At 43.0% G+C, this 27,860-nt stretch overlaps 2 protein-coding genes across 2 annotated transcripts in view; both read right to left on the reverse strand.

The window, feature by feature from the left end:
* Positions 1 to 922: 922 nt before the first annotated feature.
* LOC125408644 (lysophosphatidylcholine acyltransferase 2B-like) lies at positions 923 to 3,934 on the reverse strand. The gene is made up of 2 exons (XM_048447095.3): positions 3,879 to 3,934; positions 923 to 2,758 (listed from the first exon to the last, which is right to left on the reverse strand). Exon 2 carries the CDS (start codon positions 2,640 to 2,642, stop codon positions 1,104 to 1,106), a length of 1,539 nt encoding a protein of 512 aa, XP_048303052.1. The 5' UTR covers positions 2,643 to 2,758; positions 3,879 to 3,934; the 3' UTR covers positions 923 to 1,103.
* A 1,638-nt stretch (positions 3,935 to 5,572) lies between these two features.
* The window catches only part of Ephx4 (epoxide hydrolase 4), a 32,031-nt gene continuing 9,743 nt past the window's right edge, over positions 5,573 to 27,860 (reverse strand). Inside the window, exons 3-7 of the mRNA XM_048447097.3 lie at positions 23,716 to 23,873; positions 20,200 to 20,328; positions 13,829 to 13,932; positions 8,910 to 9,058; positions 5,573 to 6,209 (exon numbers count right to left, since the gene is read on the reverse strand). Coding sequence (XP_048303054.1) covers positions 5,981 to 6,209; positions 8,910 to 9,058; positions 13,829 to 13,932; positions 20,200 to 20,328; positions 23,716 to 23,873 — 769 coding nt within the window. The 3' untranslated portion in view covers positions 5,573 to 5,980. The remainder of the gene's footprint in view (positions 6,210 to 8,909; positions 9,059 to 13,828; positions 13,933 to 20,199; positions 20,329 to 23,715; positions 23,874 to 27,860) is intronic.

A 27,860-nucleotide genomic window follows, 5' to 3' on the forward strand; every position in this document is an offset into this window, starting at 1 on the left:
TGAAACTTTTTAAATTTGAGTCTTACTTGTTAGGTTGCAAAGCCGTGCTCCTGCCTCTACTTTCTGTGAAGATGGGACTACAGGCATGTACCATTGCACCAAACAAACATTATCTTAAGGGGAATAACAGATATTATAAAAGCCTAATTGGAATAATTCCTCAAGTATTTTTTAAATGTAATTAAATATCCATGTTGGTTAGTTTCTTCCATCTTGACACAAAGTTAGGGTCATTTGGGAAGAGAGAACTGAAGCTGAAGAATTATTCCATTAGGCCAGCCTGTGGTCAAGTTTTCTGGATTTCTAATGGATAAGTGGTGCCTTCCCTTCTCAGTGGTCCTGGGTTGTATAGAAAGCAAGCTGAGTGAGCCACTCAAGTCAGAAAGCAGCTGCTCTCCATGGTTCGCATCTATGCACCTGCTGAAGCGCTTGCCCTGGCTTTCCTCAGTGATGGGCTGTGATCAGAACATGAGTCAATAAATTCTTTCTTCCCCAAGGACAGTATCTGTGCCACTTAGAGTAAAAACCACTGAGCTTTTCTATTATGGATAATGTTTAGAAGAAAAACTAAACAAAGGAGATTAGATTCAGGGCCTTGTTTTGAAAAGAAAAAAGGGGGGAAAGCTGTGGGAGAATGCTCTTGCACACTGTAAAGATTTGTCACTCGTATTGGTTTAATAAAACACTGATTGGCCAGTAGCCAGCCAGGAAGTCTAGGTGGGGCAACCAGACTAGGAGAATTCTGCAGAGAGGAAAGACAGAGATGTGGTCACCAGCGAGATGCAGAGGAAGTAAGATGAGAATGCCTCACTGAGAAAAGGTACCAACCCATGTGACTAAACATAGACATGAATTATGGGTTAATTTAAGTTGTAAGAGCTAGTTAATGATAAGTCTGAGCGAACAAGCCAAACAGTTTATAATTAATATAAACATCTTTATTTTTTTACTGGGCCTGAGCAGCTGCAGGACTGTGCGGGACAGAAACTTCTGTCTATGCTTTTCCTCAAATGATAATTTTTATTTAGTTCATTGTTTCTATCTACAAGTTCTTCCCCTCTTTCCAACATGACCTGAAGATTTTTAGCGCTGTGGATGCTCTTTCACTGCTTGTACACATAGACTGCTTGGAGGTTCAGGTATGAACTGAATAGCTTGGCGTATACTGGATGCTTCAGGGCAAATTTCCTGAAGGCTGCGTATGAAACCTGAGCTGATTCCTTGCCAGCCATCTCCTTGAAGAGTATAGAAGCGTCTAGGTCTGGCACTCCGAACGCTGCCCGGAGTATAGTCGTTAGCTCTTCTTCCGTTATGTAGCCGTCCTCATCAAGATCAAAAAGCTTAAACGACATTTGCAGAATCTTCTCTGTGTTGGCAGGGTTGCACAGGACCGTTAGTCCTATCACATATTCCCGGAAGTCGATGGTGCTGTCGTGATTCCTGTCAAAGAGAGAGAAAAGCTGTCTCAGGGGCTCTGAAATTGGGAGTTTCAGATAACTCGAGAACTCTTCAATTCCAATCTTGCCTCCTTTTGAGGCGACTGCAATCTCAGCATATTTGTCCAAGTGCTTGTGGATATTGTCCCAATCTAATTTCAATTTCTGGCTTATCGTTGTGAATTCCACCAGACCAGCTTCCATGGGTAGCTGGAGGGCACCAGCAGAAACCATCAGTCTGCAGTCTTCGAAAGTATGATCTGTCACAGGGAGTTTCAAAGCATTCGCCATGTTGATTCTGACTGAGTTGGCAAAAAGGATGGGGTCTTTCTTTTCTTCCTCACTTGGGCTATAAACAGGCATAAACTCTACTTCCACCCAAGTGAAGGGCTGACTCAGAGTTAGCATCAATGCCTGAACGCTTGTGAAGCCCTGCCAGGTCCAGGTCACTGTGTCCACCGTGTTGGGGTACCTAAGCAGCACTGGTTGCACAGGGACACCTGGGGAGAAGGCCCCTAGTTTAAAAGTGACAAGACAGGAGCGATTGGTGCACACTCCTTCCGGGAAAATCAGAATCTGTGGCCACTTCATTTTGGATAACACTCGAGTCAGGATTTCATTCCGGGTAGTCTTCCTAGAATTCGGGTCTTCTCGTTTCACAAGCACAGGCTGAGTGTACAGGAGGCATTTCCCAGCCAATGGGATCTGCACATTGTGACTCGCAGCGACCACGGAAGGGAGCCCTGCCACAACAACAGCGATTGCATCAAAGAAAGTGGAATGAGGCGCAGTGACGAAGATGGGGGCCTCTTCTCTGGTGGCCCTTTTCCCTTTGACCTTAACCAGGAACCCGGCAATAAAGAACGTCACGCGGAACAAGAACCGGAGGGCCGGCTTCACCAGATGCTTCCTCCAGCTTTTCATGGGCTTGGTAGGCCGAGTAGGCAAGTTAATGGTGGAGAGCGTGACCATAGGCCAGAGGAGGAGGAAGAGGAAGGCGATGCAGGACACACGCACAGGTACCAGCACAGTGCCCAGGAGGATAATGCGGGCCCAGCGCCAAGCACTCAGGTGAGTCTGCTGTATGAAGGGGTTGGCCACTGCGGGTGAGAATAAGGACCTGTTCACTTCCCCAGCGATCTCGCTGTCGCACACCTCCAACTCGGTGGTGTCTGTGGTCCGTCTGCGCTCTGTCAGGGGAGCCATGAAGCCTGCTTCTCAGCCTATGAGTATCCCTTCTCCCACATTCGAGTGCTGCTTCTGTTTGCACGTGGTTAACACCCTTAAAACCAATTTCTGGTTAATAGGAAATGATGCATCCCCTTTAAAATTAGAAGAAAGAACCACAGGGGAATTAGGATCTCATCAAGAGAACAACCATGGTGTGTTGTTTTGATATATATGGTTAAAGAAATTTCACATAACAATGTCTGGTACTAATTCATATATATTTACTAATTTATATTTATTAATTTAAATGAATAAATACTAATTACGACTTTCAAATTTAAGTGATATTGCCAGTGATATTGCTATGGGCTGCTTTGAAAACAAGTGAGATTCATTGTCCCTACAGATGGATTGAGACAGCCCGATGGTCCTATCTCTTTAGGCTAAGAATGTGAATAGTGTCCCCTTAAACATTTGTGTTAGGAGGACTTTTCCACACATATAGGGATTTAGGGAGAGGCGGGAAAGAGAGAGTAACAGACTCTGTGACTTGAGAGTAGAAGGACTTCGTAGGGGAGGAAGGGGACCAGGACGGAGCAGGGGCAAAAGGGATGGGAGGAGAGGAGGATAAATGAGGGTAAAGCGTGACCTGTGAGAGTGAAATGCCGTGGTGAAACCCATCACTTAGAAAATTAATAACTTAGAAAGGAAAATTAGAGTGCATTAATTCTAATAGGCCAGAATTGATCATGGTATATGAGGTTTACAATGTTAATATTAGTTAATATGAACCAGTCAACACTCTAAACGGATAATATATGAGAAAAAAAAAAACCCTGTAACATCAACTTGGCCGGCTACAAGGCTTTGGTTAAGACAAGGGCAGCTTTGCTGTGTCAGGTGTCCAGGACGTGTCCCTTCGTTACTGTTGTCCTTGGGGTGTCATGAAGAGGGAAGCCCAGTTAGTGTGAACGGGGCTCTCTTCCAGACCTGGTGGCATTCTAGACTCCAGGAGTGTTTTATTGCGGGTTCCTGCTATGTTTGCTAACTTCTAATTTGGATTCCTTTTCCCAGAACTAAAGTGATGATATAGGCCCCAGAGTTTCCATCTATTGGCATATATTAGGTGTTAAGGATACCAAAGATTGGTAAGCAAGCTGTGAACTATGCGGAAGGCCACTTCCAGGTGCTGACATTTATACTCGAGGAATTGGCAAAGTCACCTCTTAGAACTTACTCTCCTGTCTTTCAAAGAAGGAACTTACTCCCTACCTTCTACTTTTGCTATGAGGCTCCGACACAAGGTTCGTAAACAAACTGAGTTTTTATTGTACGTCGAGGTTGCTATGGCAATGAGAATTCCGAGGGCACTCTACACTCTCTTGTCACTACCGGAACCATCTGTCATGAAGGAAGTGTCACTCAGGTGCTGTGACCAAAGAGGACATCCCAAGGCAGTGACAGCAGCGACTTCAGTCACACTGCCCTCCTCTGTGTCTTCCTAGTCTATGATGTCATTTCTACTCTGTCAGCTTTCTTTTTTAAAAAAATAATTTACTAATTTTTATCTTATGTGCATTAGTGAGGGTGTCAGATCCCCTGAAACTGAGTTACAGACAGCTGTGAGCTGCCATGTGAGTGCTGAGAATTGAACCCAGGCCCTCTGGGAGAGCAGCCAGTGCTCTTAACTGCCGAACCATCTCTTGAGCCTCTCTTTCAGCTTTAATTGCATTCTGTATATGGCTCTTAGAAAAAGTTATTACACCATGTTTCTTTTATATTGCATTTGCCTGATGTGGTGTAGTATCTGATTGTAACATGGTATTGCAGTAGTTAATCCCTGCCCCTCATTCATGGCTTCAGGTGTCTGTGGTCCACCAGGGTTTAAAAATATTAAGTGAAAAGCACAGAAATAATGCTTAAATCTTTTAAGTTGTACAATAGTCTGAGTGGTGTGATAAAATCTTCCACTATTCAGTTTCCTGCCTTCTAGGGATGTAAGTCATCTCTGTCCAGGATAGTCTGCCCGAACGTGACTCTGTCCACTCCACTCTCAGATGGACTGCCCTGATGATAGTCTGCCCAAACGTGGCTCTGTCCACTGCACTCTCAGATTGGCCGTCCTGGTGTGCAGCACTTGTGTAAATAAGATCTGTGCTTTGCTCAGTGTTACCTAGTTTCACTCACTAATGGCCCCAAAAATGCCAAAGCAAGGCCATAAGAACTACTTTTAATTGACAAGGTGGATGCTTTCTATGACAGATGAAAAAAAAATTCTGTGAACATGAGAGAAAAAGAGATCAATGCTAATTTGATTTTCACACCTCAGGCTGAAAGAGTTATAGACACAGAAAATAGTGAGAGCTTAATTAAGATGAGAAAGGTATTTACCGTATAGGGTTTGGTTCGTCTACAGTTTGGGATCTACTGGGGTCTTGAGACTGCATTTGTTCACTAAGAAATTATCTGCATGTCTATAGTACAGTAGGCCTTTACTAGATGATGCACATTAGATTTATAAAAGTTAAAAATCTTGTCCTATAAAACTTGGATTCTAGTGTATAAAGGAGTAATAGTATTCGTTTCTTTTTTCTTTTTCTTCTTTTTTCTTTTTTTTCTTTTTTTTTTTTTTTTGGTTTTTCGAGACAGGGTTTCTCGGTGTAGTTTTTAGAGTCTGTCCTGGCACTAGCTCTTGTAGATCAGGCTGGCCTCGAACTCACAGAGATCTACCTGCCTCTGCCTCCCAGGTGTTGGGATTAAAGGTGTCTGCCACCACCACCCAGCAGTATTCATTTCTTACTGCATTGAAGGTGTAAAAAGATATGTTCCTACATGGTTGATGTAGTTTGTACCAGTTTTAATTAGTTTAATCCTTCATCATACATAGAACTTAAGACACGTTTTCAGAAATACTCATCTGGCTAAGTTTACATTCAAATTCCTTTATATATTATAAATACACAAGGTTTAATGATGGGATTTTTATTGGCCAAAAAACAGTAAAGAAAATATTATTTTAACAATGAAATTAAAATGTTTGCCATTGCAGATCTGCCTTTTATCCTACGGCACAGCTCATATTCATGTATGTTTGTAAAAGGCACCACATGTTAATATAATAAAGAAAACAAGAAGCCAAACCTGAGCCATTTTCCTTGATTATCTTTTTGTACAACTGTGTATTTTAAGGCAGGCATTTATCTGTGCAAATGTAGTGAAAAAATTACATAGATTTTTTTCAATACCATGTTTCACTATATTTATTTATAATCAAGCATATTAAAACAAGTGATTCTTCCTAAAAAAAACGTAAATTGATGAACGAATTTTAGGAGGCTTTTGCGATTCCCTTATAGATTCTTCACAGGAGATGGTCATTCTCTTCTCCTGTCTTCCCTCAGGAACGCCCATATCAGCCTGTTCACTATGTCAGGTTGGTCCTGCTGAAGCCAGTGGCTACCTTCTGACAAAATGGTGAGTCTGAAATAGTTTTTAACGTAAACTTTTGTGACTTCAGCCATCTCGGCCTCCATAAATGCATCTTCCTCTCCCCACAGGAGCAGCGTCGGCGTCGTCACCATGTGATGCTTGAGAGGCAGGCAGCTGAAAGATCAAAACACATCAACCTGAGACCATCCTTCCATAACACTGTGTGGAGATGTGCCTTCCCCACAGGAGACATACCATCTCACTGACCGGGTAAAAAATGGGGTTGGGAGGGTAGAAGAACCTCACATTTTATTCATAAAACATGAATATGCACAGAGTATACAAACATATTACATTTTCATGGGGCAGGGTAATTTGGGGGAGTAGGGAATGTCTTTAAAAGCTCCCCTGGGAAGTGGCAGTCAGACTGATCAGTCAGACTGATCCAATTATGTGGAATGTGTTGGTGAATGCAATCTCAGTACTCAAAAGGCAGGACAATACTTCAAGTTCAAGGCTAACCTGGGCTACATAGTGAATTCCAGGGCAGCATGGGCCAAAGTTGAGACCCTACCTCAAAACAATTTAACAAACCCCTAAACAAAGCAAAACAAAACAAAACACCCAAAAAGCAAAAACCCAAAGGAATCTAATAAAATCTAGTACAAGTTTACCAGTCAAGAATTGACCTGTGTCTCCAGCATCAGGAAAAAGCTAAGGTGGCAGCTGCATTTATAACCAGCAGAGGCCAGGGCAGGAAGTTCTCTAGGGCCTGCTGACTTTCCAGTCTGGTCTAATCCTCAAGCCCCAGCTACCCAGTAAGAAACCAGCTCAAAAAGAAAGATGCACGGCCCTGCAGGGGGCATCTCAGGCTGTCTTCAACACTCAGGAACATGCAGCCTACGCATACACTCACACAAAAAATCAACTGTCTTTAGCTTTCATAAAACTGAATTTTGTACAGGGCCAACCAAGGCTACACAGTGAGACTCTCTAAAGAAGAAAACTAAAGAAAGATAACAACATAACCCAAATGAACAAAATCACAAGCTTTGCCTTTCGTGAGCTTCCCATGTCCTGGAGGTAATGTGCTTTCTCCAGGGTGCAGGTCTTCCCAGTGGGGGGGTCACAGTGAGAACAAGAGGGGAGTTTAGGGAAGGCAGAAATAGAAGAGTGTCAGATGCGCTTTTCTGGGTGTGCGGAGTTCTTGATCCTTTAGAGATCTTCTCCCCTTATGTGGTAAGAAAGATACCATGACACCGAGGCTGTCCTCACGTTTATGATCCTCATGCCTCAGCCCTTCCAGTGCTGGGATTGCACACGGTACATCACCATGCCTGGGTGCTACCATTGTTGCGGTTATCTTATTTTAGCTCTCTCCTTGCTTCTTTTCCCTTTTTCCTGACTCTTTTGAGTTGGTAGTCCACCCCACAAATCCTGGTTTAAAGTTACTGAAAATACCTCCGTGCTCTTCTTGTCCTCTCGGTCCTGTGCTCCTGCCACGTGGACCCTACCCGTGTTGCCACGTGGACCCGTGCTGCCACGTGGACCCTACCTGTGCTATGTAAAATCACGTCTCCACTTCTCATACAACCTTAGTCCTCACCTTTTTCTCTTTCCAGTCCCCTGGACTTGGGTTTTCTTTACTCAAGCATTGTCTTCTCACTCTTCACCTCTTTCTCCCTTTCAAAGCTTCTCTGTGTGTTTGTGACTTACATGGGTTCATTATTGGCATTGTTTATTTCAGGTCTGTTTTCTCTACGTGGGGCAAGATTTGTGAGCTCAGGGTCCTTGTCTTGTTTTACTCAACATTGCACCTTGAGTGTTCACAGCCCAGGACATAAAATGTTCTTAAAAATGTTTCTTGAGTGAATTAATACATAGCATTGCAATATAATAAAAATGAATCTACTCAAAAGGAAAGAATAAGTAGATAGAATTATGAATAAAACAAGCAATGACCACATGGGGGATCTATTATATTATTCTCTATTTTTTCATGTTTTAAATTTTCTATGAGTGAGGTAGTGTTGGTACACACCTGTAATTCCAGCACTTGGGAGGTAGAGGCAGGTGGATCTCTGTGAGTTCAAGGCCAGCTGGTCTACAAAGTGAGTTCCAGGACAGCCAGGACTATTTCACAGAGAAACCCTGCCTCAGAAAACAAAATAAAACAAAAGAAATTTCTATGAAAGAAACAGAATATTGTGTTTGGGGCTGGGGAGATGGCTCAGTGGTGGCAACACAGTATGGGGCCCTGAGTTCAGGTTAACAAGTAGACTAACGCCTACAATCCCAGCGTTTCTATGTAGAGTCCCTGGCGGCCCACGGCTCAGTCAGTCTGAGTTATGTAGCGGAAAACGAAGACCCAGCTTCCAATAAGGGGATAGAAGGTGAAGACTGACCCCCTCCAAGGTTGTCTTCTCCTTGCCACATGGGTGCTGTAGAGTATGAGCACCATCACCATCACACACACACACACACACACACAGAGAGAGAGAGAGAGACTTGACACCCAAGTTTGTCCTCTTCCTGCCGCCACATGGGCACTGTAGAGTATGAAGATATCACACACACACACACACACACACACACACACACACACACACACAGAGAGAGAGAGAGAGAGAGAGAGAGAGAGAGGAGACTTGACACCCAAGTTTGTCCTCTTCCTGCCGCCACATGGGCACTGTAGAGTATGAAGATATCACACACACACACACACACACAGAGAGAGAGAGAGAGAGAGAGAGAGACAGACAGACAGACAGACAGACAGACAGAGAGACAGAGAGAGAGAGAGAGACAGAGAGACAGAGAGAGAGAGAGAGAATGTGATGTATCTGTGGAATAAATTTAAGAAATTGTACTGACTTGAAAATGTTTCGATAATGGTTAATTGGGCCACTCAGTGCCCCGGGCTGCGAAAAGACATAAATGTACGCTTCCAGATCGTCCGTGGTCAGCTGACGTCCTTTCCTTCCAATGCCAGTGCTCCGGCTGGTGAACAGGTGCTTCAAAGCCTGATTGAAGCCAAAAGAGAGTAATTTTAAAAATCTAATAATAAACTAAATCTCTCACTTTAACGGGATCTGGGGGCCGACAGTGTAGCTCAGTTGGTAGAGTACTTGGCCAGTATGCACAAAAATGTGGTTTGATCCCTAATACTGCTTACACCAAGCATAATATCTAACACATGCCTGTCACCCCAGTATTTCAGTAGAGTCAAGAGGACCAGAAGCCAAGATCACCTTTCCTGTATACGAGTGAGTCAAGGCCAACCTGGTTTTCATGCAACCTTATCTCAAAAAAACGGGGGAGGTTGTATAGTAGTTAATATGTGGGATATGGTAGTTGATAGGGGGATATGGTAGTTAATACGGGGGGTATGGTAGTTGATGGGGGATACGGTAGTTGATGGGGGATATGGTAGTTAATGGGGGATATGGTAGTTAATGGGGGGATATGGTAGTTAATGGGGGGATATGGTAGTTGATAGGGAGATATGGTAGTTAATATGGGGGGTATGGTAGTTGATGGGGGGATATGGTAGTTGATGGGGGATACGGTAGTTGATGGAGGATATGGTAGCTGAGTTATGGAGCCCAGTCCCAGTGAATACATATATAAAATATGTCCATATTCAAGGCTCAGGAAACATTGTCAAAGAGGAGGCATAAAGACTATAACAGCCAGAAAGTCAGGGAGTTTGCTGTGAGGTTGTGTTTTCTAGTAACATCAGAAGCTACACCCATAATGTCTCACCAACATGACTGCTTTAACATGAGTTGAACAAGGATAGAACCAATGGCCGTGCCAGCTGGTAAGGGAAAAGCCCACAAGACCTCAACCCTTCTCAAAAGAACTCCAGGCAACTGAGGAAAGCCAGGAGTGAGAGGAATGGCTCTTCCCTAGAAAAGAGCACACCAGTGGTTGTCCAGCACCCAATGGTCAGCTCCGAAAACACACATACAATAATGTTATATGGAATGAATAGGTTATAGTTAGCATGATAGATGCATGTACATACACGGTAGTGAAAAAGAGACCAAGCATTTCAAGGAGTGGGGAGAGGCATACAGAAGAAGTAGAGTGAGGAAGGAAGGGAGAAATGATATAATTAAGTTATCTCAAAAAGAAAAAACACACAACTTAGGTGAAATTAGAAAAACAATTAACTTATGTCCTCTTTGCAAGTGGCATGTTCTTTCTCCTGAATTCCATCCTTCCTCGTGGCCATATACTTTCTTGATGTCCTTTCTGAATGATTCACAACACTGACATTCCAGCTGTTTACATAGGAATGTATGCATTGTAGGCTAGGTTAGAGTTTACAAAAATAAACTGATTAAATGGTTTCCTATGAGAGAGGGAGGGAGCAGGGTGGATGGACAGTCAGACAAGCAAGACTGTTCTGAATGTGCTTTGTCTAAGCCCTAACATGAACAATACAAATGTTTTATATAATATCAGAGAAGTTAGTTAAAATCCTGTCTCAAGTTTGCTTTAGAAATACAAGCAAGATTTCATGAATCATTTCTTCTTTCTAAACACTATAAACAAATTCTGTCTGATCAAAGTATCTAGAAACCTGAAGTGGGAAGTCTTCTGTATATGTGTTGCTTTTATTGGTTGGTGAATAACACTGTTTGGGCCAATGGCTTAGCAGAGCAAAGCCAGGTGGGAATCTGAAGAGAGAGAGAGAGAGAGAGAGAGCAGGCAGAGTCAAGGAGACGCCATGTAACTGCCAAAGGAGAAAGAACAGCCTTGTGGTGATACACAGAATAATAGAAATGGGTTAATTTAAGATATAAGAGTTAGCTAGGAATTCGCCTGAGTTGATAGCCAAACGGTGTTGCAGTTAATAAAGCTTCTGTGTGATTATTCGAGTCTGGGCATCCGGGAGACAAACAAGCAGTCTCAGCTTACAGAAACCCCATACAATGATCGCCTTGACATCCAAACTGTGGTCTGAAATACCGTTTCCCACTAGATGGAATAACAGTTTCTTAGGTAGATGGATGATTCCATACTGGGATAGGAAGTAACAGCTTCCTGAGTTGAATATTAACTCTCATCATTATTTTCAGTGATTATAGAACAAAGAACAGGAACCAAGATTCAGGCACTCCCACTTGGCTCCTATGGAATAATATGAACCTCAAAAACAATAATGACTAGTAGTTATTGGCATGTCAAATATATATTCATTGCAAGGAACATCCATCCTGTTATTTTTTATTTAAAAATCACCAAAAAGATGTGAAAAATTCCAGTTGATAAAAACAAAAAGAATGATAGAATTAGAAAATTATCATTTTGCATACTGTACTGAAATAATAAAACTGCATGATCAGTAGCAACATAAATTTGGTAGAGTGCCAAGAAATTGTGACTAGACTGGGCTAATGGCTCAGGGGCACACTGACTAAAATGGAGACAACCAAATATAACAGGTTTCTCTGAGAGGATGGACAAGGAAATGTATAGTACTGCCTTTTGAAAATCCCTATCAAATTAAAATCCAATATAACTAAACTTCTAGATAAGCCAACATCTCTATAGTAGGAAAAATCAGGGCTATAGGGTCAAGTGGAACAACACCTCATCGAAGCAGCTAGGAAATCCCAACTATGCATCCTCCCTCAGGACGAGTAACCTAATTGCTTCAACTTCAAGTTTGCTTGTTTGTTTATTAAGATAGGGTCTGACGGGATTGACACTCACTGTGTGAACCAGGATGGACTCAGATTTGTGGTAGTCTTAACTGCCTCTGCCCTCTGCTGCCCTCTGCTCACCACCCTCCTCCCTCAGCCTTTGCCTCCAAGTGCTGGGATTACAGGTGTGTGCCACCATCCCCATTAAGAGAAAAGCAAAGAAACAAGGAACTTGAAACAGTTTTAAAAGTCATAGCAGCTGGATATGTTGGTCTGACCCTGTTGTCCCAGTTACCCATGAGGACGACGATTTCTTGAGCCCCCAAATTTAAAAACAGCCTGGGAAATATAATGAATCTCTTAAAAAAAAAAAAAACAAAAGAAAAAAGGAAGGGAGGGGAGAGCACAGGAGAGGGAAGAGAAGAGGGAAGAGAAGCAAACAAATCAGCCTAACAACTGAGAATAATACCTGTGGCCTTATTTGGTTCCGACGAGTGAAGTACATCAAGACGAGTGAAATCTTTAGGGAAATCTGAACACACATTACACGATACTGAGGGGCTGCTATTCGTTTGGCGAGGTTTGATAGTGGTATCAGAGTTGTGTATTTTTAAAAGCCCTTATTGGCTGGGGTGCATTTCAGTAGTTAGACGTATTTAGCATTTTCAAAGCTTTGAGTTAATTGGGTTCATTCTCCAGAACCTCACCCAACTTCAGCAAAGGTCCCTCACCTGTCAAAGTTATACACGGGATTATCTCCAGTCATATTATTATTACTTTAAAAAAAAACCTTCCCCTAGAGCTAACACTGTCTGAGACATCAAAGAAGCATTCCACGAGCTTCTAAAACACCTGAGTATTTGGTCCACTAACTCCTAGGAGCAATATCCAGTATTGCTCTGTGTATGGGCTTCCATTCTTTCCGGGGCTTCCATTTCCACTGCTATCCAGCTCTCTCTCCTGAACTCACAGTGCCTTCTCCATCAGAGGTGGAGCGATGCCCACCTATAAGGAAGAATTAGGACTGGGACTTGGGCAGATCCCCTAAAAGGCTTACAGAGGGAGGGGCATGCTGGTAACAAAAGTATAACAAGCCTCTCCTTCATCTTCCCGACTGGATACAAAAGCCTGGTGGTTTAAAACTAAGGCCTTGAGGACTTTTCTCAGGCCGCAGGACCCCTGCTGATGGGCTGTCTCCATAAGTTCATGGCCAGATCAGCACACGTTTAAACAACCATTGTGGGCCAATGAGCATCCTGTCTTTCTTCTTCAGACTGACCAACCCTAAATCAGGGGAGGGAGACCTTTCAGAGACTTAAAAGCCCCAGTGCTCAAGAAGAGACTGAACTCTTGGTTTCCCGCATCATCATTTTACTCTGTGTTTCCTTGTGCCTAATAAATGCCTTCCTTCAGCTGCTGGTTCTTTCTGTTCGTTTGCTGTGTTGGAGATTTCTCTGCTGATACTCCTCTTGTTCAAGATTTTTTTCCTGCCTTTTAATTCTTTAACTGGTGGAGAAAACAAGCAGATTAAGACTCCTCGACAGGAGCAATACAAGCTCCTGTACAGCTGACACCCAGGTGTTCAAACACGTCAATAGAGATCAAGAGATAAGGAAGCCTGAGAAAGTCCTTAAACCTACTGTGTGGTTTAACTGAGAATGGCCCCATAGGCTCGTGTGTTGGAATCTTGGTCCCCAGTTGGTGGGTCTGATTTTGGAAGGCTTAGGAACTAAGGCCTTGTTATTGCTGGAGTAGGTATCTCTATGAGGTGGGTTGTAAGGTCTCAAAGCCCATACCAGGCCTTTGGTACCAGTCTCTCTTTCTCTTCCTGCAACTTGGAGCAGATATGAGCTCTCAGCTATGCTCTGGCACCAAGCCTGCCTGCCTTTCTGCCATGGTGTTCTCTGTCACGATGATAATGGACTGAGGCTCTGAAACTGTAAAGGAGCCCTCAATTCACTGCTGTCTTTTATAAGTCGCCTTGGTCATGGTGTCCCTTCTCGGCAATAGAACAGTAACTAAGACATCTAATAAGTAACATTTTAACATTTCATTTTTCATTCCTAAAGATGAATTTTTATTAAAAATATTTGTCAAAAATAATAATGATAATAATAAAGTATTTGTTTGACTTACCTTGAAATCATTAATTGAGAACATAAATTCTGGGAACCATGGTATTTGGAAGAAGTAATAAAAGCTAGATCTGAGCAGCTGGGCGGGGTGCCGCAGTATGTAGTCTGAAATTAAAGCGCTGTGTTAGACATCGTCCATGAGCTGTAAATTAGTTACTATTGAGGGAACGTCTTACACCAATTCCACTTTTTAGGCAATCCCACTAAAGAAAGCAAGTCTTTCCGTACACCCTTGTTCTTTTATTTTGGTTGGTATTTCTAGTATTTAGAAAATGTATAGCACCTCAAACAAAAAGGAAGTTCCTCTCTAAGAAGCGTTCACTCAGCAGGGAGTAGGACTAGTCTGCTTGACCTCTGCGGTCGTGATCCCACACCTAACAATTTGCTTAGGAATCTATGGTGATGCAGTATCCCATTATTTAAAGGAGATTTCTTCTAGACAGATTCAGACTGAAGTCTTTATATCTGACCCCCAATAGGAACTGGATCATTTCCTACACCTTTATTCATGTATCTAGAAAATTACTCATTCAATGACAATTTTTGAATCAACGGTAAGTCAGGGGTTTATCAGGGAACAAACAGGTAAGGCTCCCAAGAGACGGTCTTCTGCAGAGAAAACATCTTAAAATCACGGTCAGTGGTGCAGGTAGTGTGAGGCCCAAAGTGTGCCCCTCAAAATGGCAGTGCTGGTGACAATGTCCTACACAGAAGGGCTTTGACTTGGTAACAGAAGGACTGTTATTGGGTAAAGAGAAGACTGTTATATTTTTGGTTGTGAGCCTAGTCTTTAAAGGCTAAACCATCTCCAGAGGCAGGCAGACCTCTGTGAGTTCAAGGCCAGCCTGGCCTACAGAGTGAGTTCCAGGACAGGCTCCACAGTTTCAGAGAAACCCTGCTTGAAAAACAAAACAAGAGAAAAGACTGAAATCAGGTGTCTGTTTACTAGGAACCTCCCTTAATCTGTCCCCAAAAGTCAGCTACCCAGGGCAAGGGCATCTAGCTCCCGTTCAATCCAGACAGGTCAATCAGCTCAAAGACCACCCGCCAACACACACTGTCATATAAAGCCTGCTTGCTTTTGTGACATTTTTCTTCTCTCTGTCCACCCCATCACACACACACACACACACACACACACACACACTCACACACACCGGAGATAGCCTTGAAAGTTTAGTCCCCAATAAACCTCTCTTTTTGCCCTCAGAGTGGTCCCATCTGGTGATTTCTCTGTGCCCTTGCTAATAATTAGCAGAGTGCTTTGTGTAACGTGGTGCACGTGACTCTGGGCTCAAACCCCAGCCACACAGCTAAGGAAAACAGAACAAGGTAATCGTATTGAGAATGATAGTGGGAGAGGGTGGGGAGATCAAGGGAGGTGGCCAGAGAAGGCTCTCAACTTGCAAAATCTAGTGAGGACATCCAAGAACAGCCAAATGGGTTCTGGGGTTGACATCTGCAAGAAGCAGAAAGAAGGAGTGGCTGGTGTTCAGGGACCAGAAGAGGCTCACAGGACAGGAATGGGGAGGAGGAGCCTGATTGGGTAAGCGTGGCAAGGGAAGCACTTGGCAAGACGCTGAAGAGGAATCAGGAGGGCCCTAACCACAGGCACGGGGAGTGTTTGCCTGACCCGGTACTGAGCTCCGTCTCCTTGCTACGGAGGTTTGGTTTAATTTCACATTTTGTAACTATACTCATGTGTCTGGAGGTCTTAGGAACTCCGTTTGCAGGTAACTGTACCACTGCTATGCTACACTTTTTTTGTGACTTCATCAGGGGAACTTTTTTCACTTAAATCAAGAGAAATAAATTTAACTGATTAACTGACCAGTTTAACTGGAAAACAAATCCAGGAATATCATCTGCAAATGCTTGGTGGGGTTGTAAGAAACATCAAATACGAGTCTTTCCCGTTAAACATGATAAAACTTGTGTTCAGAACAAGAAACTCAAAGTTTCATCCCCACCCACACCCTGTATGGATACTTTTACAAACACACCCCCCCACACACACCAAGTAAAATCTCTGTTTGCACAAAGGTCTGCTGGGTATTGCAGGACCCTTTCCTCCTGGAAGCAGTGATCCCTTCTCCTTTCCTTTGTTCCGTGTGCCAATTCTTTTCAGATCAGACCCCAGTTAATGAGGAAAAGACAATCGTCACCTGAGTCAGAATGAAAACCAGATGGACTTCCTGTCTCGTGCTGGCTCTTCTAAGCCAAGAATCAAGTGTACCTTGTCCAGACACACTTCAGTTCAATTGGAAGTTTTTCTTTGGGACCCCAAACTTATTTCTAACAGGGTTAAAGCTGTCGTTGGTAATGCATTCTATACTTATTCCAAGCACCTGCCTCATGAAGTCGAGAATTACATTTTATTATCCTGCACCACCAACAAATAACATCTAACTCAGGGTCCTACTCAGCAGGCATGCGCTTTGACTTCTGTGGCTTAATTTAACTGAGAAAAGTGTAACAAATCTTAGGGCATTTTAATACCAAACACCCATCCTACCTCAACAGAGATCAGCTGGTGGAGGTGTACCTGAACTTCAACCCTGACACTAACAATATGCGGGGTCTATACAGTCACTGGGACCCTGTCATCAGCTGGTGGAGGTGTACCTGAACTTCAACCCCGACGCTAACAATAAGCAGGGTCTATACAGTCATCGGGACCCTGTCATCAGCTGGTGGAGGTGTACCTGAACTTCAACCCCGACACTAACAATATGTGGGGTCTATATAGCCATCGGGACCTTGTCATCCTTATTCAATTTTGAGGAGAAATAGAAAAGTGCTGTTCTGAACTTTAATGTGAAATGACTGGGCATGTGCTTTTGTGTGTAAGTGTGAATTGACATGGTTAGTATGCTTTTCTGCGTGTAACATAGTTAGTGTACTTATGGGGGTCAGAGGGCAGCCTGTGGGAGCCAGTTTTCCTTTTCCACCAGGTGGGTTCCGGAGATGAAACTCAGCTCATCGAGGTCAGTAGCAGGTACCTTTACCCGATAAGCCACCTTGTCAGCCCCAAGTTTTAAACTTTTTGTTTCCTAAATGGTTGCTGTGGATCGTAGAAGTACCGAAACTTCAGAAAGTCCAACAGGAGTCATTGAACTGAACAAAATTATAATTTTTTTCTGAAACCAAAGTGCGCAAGCTCACTGTCAACAGGTTATTAATCACTGTTAAGCATTTAAGAGTTCTGTTAAAAACTGTCCATGAAAGACCACCCGTGAGCATCCCTGGGGGATGCTCAAGCTCCCTTTAGGGAGTCAAAGGGCTTCATTACAATCTCAGGCACTGTTTGCTTGTTTTAGCCCTGCTGAAGTCTGTGCTGGTGCTGCACAAGCATCGGTGGAGCAAAGCTTCCCTCTGAGCACAGGTCAACACGGCGACCCTAGCAACGCTAACAGCCACTGTGTTCACTACTGCACGGTGCTAAATACACCAACTAATTAACTCAATTAAAAGTCAGTTTCACTTCACAATGAAGTAGCAAAACCTTAATGTATTAATTCTCAGCCTTTGAACATATCTTTTTAGTAGACCACATGATCACGTATAGAGGACAAAGTGCTCTGGGTCACCCAGAAGTAAAGTGCTATCACCCAGAAGTAAAGGTGGTCTCAAGAGAAGGGCTTGTGACCAGGTGTGGTGGCGCATGCCTTTAATCCCAGCCCTCAGGAGGCACAGGCAGGTAGATCTCTGTGAGTTTGAGGCCAGCATCATCTATATAGTGAGTTCCAGAACAATCAGAGTTATGTCTCAAAAACAAAAAGGGAAGAAAAACATCATGCAGCTGAATTAATGAGTGGGCTCTTCATTTTGTTTTAATGGAATACCATTTTTACTGGAAAGATGTCTTACCTATTCTTAGAGGAGCATGGATGCTCTCTCCCTCTCTCTCTCTCTCCCTCCCTCCCTCCCTCCCTCCTTCTTTCTCTTCCCTCTCTTCAGCTGAACTCCAGGAGCCCAGCCCAGTGCTCAGCTGTGGGGCACTGCATCTGCTTCCATCAGTTACTGCATGTAGGTTCTAGGATGACAGTTAGGGTAGCCACTACTCCGATTACAGGGACAGACCAGGTCAGGCACCCTCTCCACTATTTCCTGGAATCTTAGCTGGGGTCATCCTTGTGAATTCCTGGGAATTTATCTAGCACCAGGTTTTCCCCTAACCCCATAACGGCTCCTTATATCAAGATATCTTTCATTGCTCTCCTTTGTCCCTCCCCCAACTCAGCCTTCTCCGTCTCTCATGTTCCCATCCCCACCCCTTCTACCCTCTCCCAGTGTACCCAGGAGATCTTAGCTGTTCCCCTTCCTGGGGCCCTCCATGTGTGTCCCTCCCCGAGCTCAGCCTTCTCCATCTCTCATGTTCCCATCCCCACCCCTTCTACCCTCTCCCAGTGTACCCAGGAGACCTTAGCTGTTTCCCTTCCTGGGGCCTCCATGTGTGTCCCTCTTAGTGTTCTTGTTGTGGGAGTAACTTCCGCTGCCTCAACCAATAATCACTGAAGCAGGAGCCCACAGTGCAGCGGGAAGTGACTTCCGCTCCGTCAGCCAATAGCTGCTAAAATACCAGCCCACTGGGGCGTGGTATATTTCTCTTTTAAAAAGAGAAGCAGTTCCGGATAAGGTCTCTCTTGGTTCCGACTCTTGGTTCCGGTGCTCAGTCTCGGCTGCTGCTCCCAGCTCCTGCTCCAGCGACTAGGCTCCCTTCCTGACGGTTTATGGTGTATGTAAGTTTTACCCCCCGCCAAATAAATAACCCCTTAAAACATAACTGGTGTGGGATTGATTCGTTAATAATTGGCGCCCAACGTGGGGCCAATATCCCATATCATGTTCTTCTTTTTTACTTAGCTTCTCTAGGTTGTAAATTGTAGCCTGTTGTCCTTTGTTTTATGTCTAATATCCACTTATGAATGAATACATATTATATTTGTCTTTCTTGCTCATCCTTAATACGGGGGTGGGGTCCTTGGTCCTTCCTCAACTTGGTATGCCAGACTTCCTTGACTCCCCAAGGGAGGCCTTGCCCCCTCTGGAGTGGATGGGTGGGATGGGAGGAGGTGGGAGGTAAGAGAATGGGGGGGGGGACTAGGGTTGGTATGTAAAATAAAAAAAATTAAATAAAAATAAACAGAAAAGGAAAAAATAAAAAGAAGAAGGAGCCATGGGTTTGGGAGTGGGAGTGGACATGGACCAGTAAAAGAAGAAGATGGGGATGTTGGCAGACTTGTGTAAGCCCAGATTTCTTCTCACACTTCTGCTCTAGGAACAGATCACAACAGACTGGAGACAGACGCCGAGAAGAGAGCCCGGCTGTCTTCTGTTTTGCCAGAATTAAAAAAATTTGTAAAATTTGAAACAACATTCTTTTCACTAATTCTTGTTTAGTGTCGTTAGTTCTTTTGTGTGGTTTAGTTAGTTTTCATCAAATTGCAGTGTTTATGTGAACCTGGAATAAATTTTTTAAACGAATGGATATATAAATATGTTTTAAATATCCCAGTTTTAATTTCCTAAGTAGTAACCACTTATAGATATAACAGGTAAACAGTCTCCCCAAGGTCTTTAATAATTTTAAGAGAATAAAGAAGTCCTGAGGTCATGAGGTCAAACCGTTAGAATTAGAAATACATTTGCGTTCAACAGCTAAAGCACCCAGAAAAAATAATTTCTTTTTGCCAGGATGTGTGACTTTTAAAGCACTGCCAACATTTCCTCCCTTAGTCCTCTCCAAGTTAAGTGAAATGGTGTCCAAAAAATAAGAAAATTATACAAGAAAGTAAGAAGCTAAATTTTCTTGCATTTTTTTTCCAGGAAAGTTTAAACCAAAGTATTGGGCTGGCTTTGTAGTTCACTGATAGAGTGCCTCACTAGCAATTGTAGAGAACTGGACTTGATTTCCCCCATGCACAATTACACACACACACACACACACACACACACACACACACACACACACACGGCAGTGCTCCTAATCCCAGCACTTGGGAGAATGAGGCAGGCATATTGAAAGCTCAGGTCAGCCTGGGCTACAATGTAAGGCCCTGTCTGAAAAAAACCAAACAAATAAAAAGGTATCTACCATCATGTATCATGTTCCATCTTGGTTTAGTTGGTTCACTTTATTTATTTGTCTATCGATTGATTGGTTGATTTGTTACCTCTCTTTGAGGAAGAGTCTCACTGTGTAGCTTATCCTCCTGCCTCAGACTTCCAAGGACTGAGATTACAGATAGGAACCACCATGCCCAGGCTTCCTTTAACCATTAAAGATTATGCTAACCAAATTTTGCTGTTTTTAATCCAAAACGTCCGTGGTGATAGGGAAGTAGGTGGTTTAACAAAGCTTGAACTCACCTGTAAACACGCTCGGGTGTGGGAAGTTAATGACAATCAGCCTTACTATCATTTCAGGGTAGCAGATGGCAATCAGCCAGGCAATCATGCCGCCCCAGTCATGACCAATCAGGACACACTTGCTGTACCCTGTGACCCAGAGAAACATGCTGACATCATGGTAAAGAAGCAAGTGGTGACATCGTTATCTCGCCTAAGAGTTACATTCCTGAGACCATTCTTACCACTACTTCACCAATATCCCCTACAAGTTATACACGTTAAAAACGTGTGTGTATCCGTGCCTGTGTGCGTGCCTGTGAGTGTGTATGTGCGTGTGCATGTGCTCACACTTATAATTCCAGTATGTTTGGATACCAGAAGCGGAGTCCAAGGCCAGCTTGGGTTATATAACATACTGTCTCAAGAAATAAAATAAGGAGCTACTGAGCCCAGTAATCCTAAAACTTGTTTGTACTTTAGACGCTGGTCCGAGCGCTGAGAATAGGTGACTGTTCAGTGTTCCATTCTAAGTGGGACTTTTGTATCAAGCCATCCGCACCACAGCTCAGGAAGCAGCAAGGGAGAGGGAGTGAAAGAATGATGCGGGAGGATGGAGAATGGCGCTGTGCAATGCCGTCTTCTAGACACGACGTGGCAGCCGCTGCGCATGCGCACAGTCCGGCCAGCGAATTTACTGGGGATGGGAGAATGGCTCACGGGACTCTACCCCTCCTGAGGTACTGGCAAACAAGGGCGCTGAAGCAGGGCTGACTGTGGGCAAAGAATGGCTTCTGGGACTGGGGCCACTTTTCTTTTAGGTCTGTGACTGCTGTTAGGTTGCCCGTGCTTCGGGCGCTGAGCCCCACACTATGTGCAGACGGCAATGCTGATTGGACTTAGTGCGTTTAAAAAAATAGAATTAACGAAGAGGACATGAAAGAAGGAAATGTGAGGGACCTGGGGGAGTTAGAGGGAAATAAAAAAAGTATTCTTAAGAAATCTGAAATAGTTGCGTTTTGGTTTTATAGACCTGTTTCTGGAAGCTGTGGTAGAGACCGCACGTAAGTAGGTCATAAATAAGATTATTTGGGATAGAGTTTCAATGTTAGCTGTCTTAGCGATACAGCGCATGATTTATATTATTAACATACTACTCTTTTTATTGCTGTTTTAGAGTATTCTTCCTCTAATAAAAACCATTTACTATAAAACAGTATGTTGTGGTTTGCCAGCAAGAATGTCGTACAACTCTTGCTTGCTAATCATCTTGATTGTACAGAGGCCACATTCAAGGACTGATAGATGCCACCTGGCCTTGTGTCAGCACACCGTGATATCGGCATAACGACAGACTTGCTTAATGATGCATTCCTCAGAACATATCCTGTCATTAAGCGACACGTGAATGTGCAAGTTTCATTCAAGGTAATCATAATGATGATGTGAATTAGGTTTAGGCTATTGATTAGGAGAGATCCCTACAGGATTTTCTTTGTGCATATGGATAAGACTCGTCTGTAATTCCTTTTTGGCATTTTCTCACCATGGCTTAAGTAACACACACATATGCATGCGCACTTGCAAACATCACCCCCCCCCCCAACACACACACAGACACAGTCTTCTTGTTTCTATTATCGTTTGGCTATAGGATTTTGTGATCACCAATTTAGGCCTATTCTAACTGAATTATTGGCATGTATGAATGAAGCATATATACTTGAAATCAATGCCAGAATCTGTGTTATTTTGTCAGATTCAGAAAAAAAAATCAAAAACTAAACCAAACAAAGACGACAACAATAATAAAACCCATACACTCAGGTTTCACCCATCCATCCCTCTAGAATTACTGACTGGATCTATACTTTAATTATATTATGATACTCTTACCGTCTTAATTTAGTGGTATTCCCCCCCATGTTATTTCAACACACTAAAGGCAGGCCAATGAGATGGCTCAGCAGAGAATGACACTTGCTGCCAAGCTGAGGACCAGAGTTTGACCCCAGAACACACATGGTGGAAGGAGATGGTGGAGAATTGAGTCTCAGGTGTTGTCTGACCTCCACAACCATGTGTCCCTCTCAATATAAACATAAACAAACACACAAATTGCAGCGCAAAGTTGTTTTGTTTTAGTCAAAGTAAAGTTTGTAGATTGGATGGCTATTGTACAAAAAATACACTGTGTGCCCCTTTGATGTTAGGCTTGGCCATGTGACTGGCTTTGGTCCTTTGGTAGCTGTGTGACTTGACTGTGTGACTTGCTTTGCCTTGTGGGCTGTTAGCCAAAACTTGAACTATACCACGTGGCTGGGCTCAGTCTCTTACCAGCTCTGCCAGCTTCTGTCATGAGAAGACCCCGTCTATTCCTACCTATCTCCTTGACTTGGAGGCCATGGCTCAAGTCATACAGAGAAGCCAACCGGTCCCGTGTGGACCCACACCCAGCCTGTAGATGCCTGTAGTACCCTGATCATAGGAATACATGGCATGGTTGCCTTTCCCAGAGTTTGGGGGGAGGGGTTCTCACATGGTATTGCTGTAGTTGATGGATACAAGAGAGACCATATAAGTGCATCTGCATCTTATAATGGTTTTTAAATGAATATTTAGGTATATGCTCTGAAGAAAGAAACTTTCTGAGTGTAATTTTCTTAAAATGATAAACAATATGTCTTTATCTATTTTTGTCCCAGTCAAATGAGATTGCCCTTCCCTTATTCTCCCTGAAAAAGAGAGGAAGTTTGTCTGTTGGTTATGGTTCACTATTCTTAATATACCAGGGATAGAACCCAGCACCTTGGGCATGCTAACCAGGCAGCCTATCACTGAACAATAGCTGTAGTCATAAGCAAGGTATGTTTTTAAACGCAGGTTCTGAAAGTCATTCTTAGCCGAATGCTCAGAGTACAGGAACTTAAGTTCCTCACACAAACAGTGTGTGCTGCATACTCAGAATTATGTGACCAGGACATTGATAACAGGTTAGCTAGATATAAAACATCCTCCCGAAAAACAAGAGGTCGATTCACAGTTGAAAGAATTGACGATGATACTGTGGCGATGAAGAGCACCTGCTGTTCTTGCCAAAGGCCCAGGTTCTGTTCCCAGCACCCAGGGCAGCTCACAACCACCCTAATCCCAGTCCCAGGGGATCTGGTGCCCTCTTCTGGCTTCTGTGGGAACCAGGCATGCACATGGTGTACGTACATACATGTAAGCAAAACACTTACAGAACTAGAAATAATAAATAGATCTTTTAAAAAGAATTAATGATTTCTTTTTTTAAAAAAAAAGATAAATTGGGACTAGAGAGATGAGTTAGGGTTAGGAGTGCTTATTGCTCCATCAGAAGGCTAAAATGTGGATCCCAGTGCCTGGGGCAGGCTCACAGACACCTGTGACTTCCAAAGACTCCAGTGCCTTCTTCTGGACTCTTCAGGTACCTACATACACATGTGTGCATACACCCACACAGACACAGAAACACATATGCACACATAAATAATATTCAAAAGGCTAACCTACCTAAAGAGTCTAGAATATCCTTTATGTCTGCAATTAGACAGTCCAGTTTATAACTCTCTTGATGAGCAGGTGCATCTGACTCTCCATAGCCTCTCAAATCCAGCGCAACGACTCTGTACTCACTTTTAAATTCTCTCAATTGATGGCGCCAAGAATACCTGAGGGGGGGGGGAAAGAAACGTTAAGAATGTGGACCTGGGGAGACAGCTCGGTGGGTAAAGACTGACTGACTCCCTGATCTGGACCCTGAGAACAAACATGGTAGGAAGAGAAACCCATTCCCACAGTTTCTCCTCTCCCCTCCATGCATGTGCCGGTGTACATGCACATGCACAAAAATATATAAATGTCGACTAATAGGAAGAGCAACATTATCAGAGCTTCTGATTGGTCAGCACAATGACACTTTGTCTCAAAATGGTTCTGATTGGTCAGCATAATGACACCCTGTCTCAAAATCGTTCTAATTGGTCAACATAGTAACACTCTGCCTCAAAACAGTTCTAATTGGTCATTATAATGATACTCTGTCTCAAGACTGTTCTGATTGGTCATCATAATGACAACCTGCCTCAAAACCATTCTGATTGGTCATCATAATGACACCTTGTTTCAAAACCATTCTGACTGGTCAGCATAGTGACACCCTGTCTCAAAACCATTCTGATTGGTCAGCATGACACCCTGTCTCAAAACCAACCAACAAATCAGAACAGTAAAGACTTCCTAAGTGGAAAAGAGTCAGAAATTATTCTTTAAAAAACTTTGTAGGGGCTGGAAAGCTAGTTCAGTGATTTAAACCACTGGCTGCCATTCCAGAAGACCTGGGTATTATTCCCAGCACCCACTTGGTGGCTTGTCACTATCCATAATTACACTTCTAGAGGATCTAACGCCTACTTCTGTCTTGTGTGGACACTGAAAGCCCATGTTTCATTAATATATACCTACACACACAAAATTAAATAAATAAAAATTTTAAGGAAGTTCAGTGTCATCCTCAGTGATATGGTGAGCTCTGGTTACATAAGTCCCTATTTCAAAAATAACCAAAAAACCCTCTTATTAAAAAAAGTTATATAGTTGCATGTTATGACAGGGAAAAGAGAGCCATGTGAGAAAGAGCCTCCACTCATCATCATCAGCAACACTCATCTCCTTCCGATCTCCAGAAACTCAGAGCCGGGGTCAGAGTTCACAGAAACTACGAAGTATTACATACAAAATTGATATATATTTTCTTACCTTACTAAGATTGAATTTATATATGGAATAAAATGTCTTGACCCTTTAAAATAATAATAAGGAAGATAAGCTTAAGAATTTTGCCAAATATCTAAATGCTTATCTGGCTCAATGCTTTGGCAGGGCAATATAAACAGGATAATTTCATACTATAGAGCCAGGCGAGTCTGTCATTTTGAAAACTTACTATATGAAAATCTATTTCCCTCTAAAGTAGATTTGACTTACCTTACTCCACAGTCAAAAAGGGCTCAGTATTTTGTTTTTAGTAATTTCAACAACTGAAATTATTCGATTATTATTATTCAATATTCAATTTTTTATATTCAATATTCAAATTATTCTATAATACAGCAATAATAACTCAGTAACTTCAACAGTTGGAATTATGGTTGAAAAGGTCTGAAGACTGAAAGAATCCAACAGAACAATGATGTTGGCAGTCAGCATTTAAGAGTACTAACTATTCTTACAGAGGGCCAGTTTGGTTTCCAGAACCCCCTGGGCAGCTGGCAAGTGTCTGTAACTCTGACTCCAGGGGTTATGGTGCCCTTTTCTGTGGTACTCTTATGAAATACAAAAGGGAACGGCTGGCCAGCAGGGACATCTGGGCTTGGCTGAAGCCCTGTGGTCACTACGACTGTCCAGTGTTGGCAACATTTAACAATTGACTGCTCTGATATTCCTGCTTGCACCCATGGTTTATGATTGTCTCCACAGAAAAAAAAATCTTAAGTAAACACAGGTTCATCTTTATTCTAAAAACTGATTTTATTTAAATTATGTGTATGCATGTCTGTGCATACACACATGTACCAGTCTGCTTCCATCTTGATCTTGAACGCCATCTTCTAGTAAAAACAAACTCAGTTCACTCTTCTTTGTGATTACTTATCTGCTTCTCAAAGACTGGTTTATGCCCCTCCTGTAACCTTAACTACAAAGGTTCTGTGCTGCCTGTTCCGGGAAACACGACCATGCCTTTGTTTCACAAAGTTGCCACCTTGCATCCATGTCTATTTCAGGAGACTGTTATGACTAACTTACTATGCGTACGTAACCCTGTAACTCTGCCTGTTTGCTCACCAAATCCACCATTTAGAAACTCCCAATTTCTGAGCTATAAAAACCCTTATCTTCTCCGTGTCCAGTGCTGACCTTTTAAACTTCACCTTAGGTGGAGAAAGCCTGTGTACATGAATAAAAAAACTTGTTTTAATTAATTTGTACAAGATTTGTGTTAGTGGTCTTTCTCCTCCTACCTGTGGGGTTAACATTTGGAGGCCCCATCGAGATCAAGGCCCCAAGTCAAATTTGGAAGCTGGACCCGTCCCTCTGGGCCCTCTGGGACTGAAGAGCAGCTCCTTGGGGGATGTACAAGGGTCTGGGAAATGCCTTTCGTTAGGCAGACTGTTTGAGTGGATGGCTGCATCAAAAGAAACCAACAAATGCCGGTCTATGGAGGCCTCTCCTAGTAAAGATATAGGAACCTTTCTTATGACATCTCTTATGATTCTGTGGTATTTTGATTTGGGGTGGGGAGGTGGGTCTGGCAACATAGTCCTCTCCTGTCCAGGGCAATAGGGAGTTGACACACCACCGCCTGTTCTGGATACCGGGAGCTAACATGTCAGTCCCAGTCAGGGCCAGTTAAATACATGAATGAAGGAGGCTGCCACGTTTTCTTTTTGACCCATTGCTTCTGACTGCATGAATGTTTTATGTTCTGTGTTTGTTGGTTTCATTTTTTGCTATATCCATTTCTTGTATGTTCTGTGTTGTTTTTATTGGTTTCATATTTGCTGTCTTTATCTCTTGTATGTGTTTCTGTGTCCCCATTAATCTTTCCTGGTTACAGGTGGTCATGGGAATGAGACCGAGTTCTATCTGCTGCTACTACAATGCTACTGAGTTGGGGCAATGTGGGCAGCCCCTGTCCAGCATGCTACCCTGGGAAGCTTTGTGTCCCCCGCCCAGGCCCAAATTCAGCTTGCCATGGCTACTTTGATAGCCAGAATTTCTTATCTTTGAGTTTTCTAGTTACTGGAAATATCTTCTGGGTATGAATAATGTTGAAATATTGATCTATGCTCTTCTGCTTTATTGAAAAGTTGGCTCTGGAATTGGAAAGTTTCTGTCCTATGTCAGGTCAGGCACTTCACTTGCGACAACACAAAACAAGATGAAACAAAAGCAAGGTAGAGTAGCTAAAAAAAATTAGACTAAAAAATTTAACTGCCTAAAATGTTTGCTAAGAGATAACCCATATCTCAAGACTTATATGTCTATTCTGTGCACTTTTTTTTTACCTTAAAATTTGTAAGTATAATGGGTATGGTTAAAAACGTGTAGACTCTGTGACAAAAGTTGACTTAGAACTTAAAATACAAGTGGGGCAATGGTGGCACACACCTTTAATCCCAGCACTTGGGAGGCAGAGGTAGGCAGATCTCTGTGAGTTTGAGGTCAACCTGGTCTATGAGAGCTAGTTCTAGAACAGACTCCAAAGCTTCAGATAAACCCTGTCTCAAAAAACAAAACAAAAGAAAACAACAACGAAAAAGGGGTGGGGAGAAGTTGATTGGCCAATAGCTAGGCAGAGGAAAGATAGGCAAAACTGATGGACAGAAAGGGAGAAAGGGGCAGCTGGCCATCCAATCATCCAGGGGCCAGCCAGACAGACACAGAGGAGGAAGGGAAGCAGGATGGACTGTTACGAATGGCGCCCACATGGATAACTGTATCCACAGAAAGCTTGAGAAAGCTTGGGAAAGAATAGAGTAAAGCATGTTTTCTTGGTAGCAGCAATCTTTCAGGTCTGCTCTACTTGCTAGATGCAAGCAAGGCTCTCATCTAAGAGAGGCTTCCTGACTCAGCTTTAGCTGCAAAACCTTGCAGCT

This window comes from Myodes glareolus, chromosome 8, assembly GCF_982192425.1.
Source record: "Myodes glareolus chromosome 8, mMyoGla1.1, whole genome shotgun sequence".
In the NCBI taxonomy this organism is placed as follows: Eukaryota; Metazoa; Chordata; class Mammalia; order Rodentia; family Cricetidae; genus Myodes; species Myodes glareolus.

Coding starts and splice junctions, on each gene's coding strand:
- LOC125408644 (XM_048447095.3), bottom strand. CDS start 2,642: ATGGCTCCCCTGACAGAGCGCAGACGGACCACAGACACCACCGAGTTG.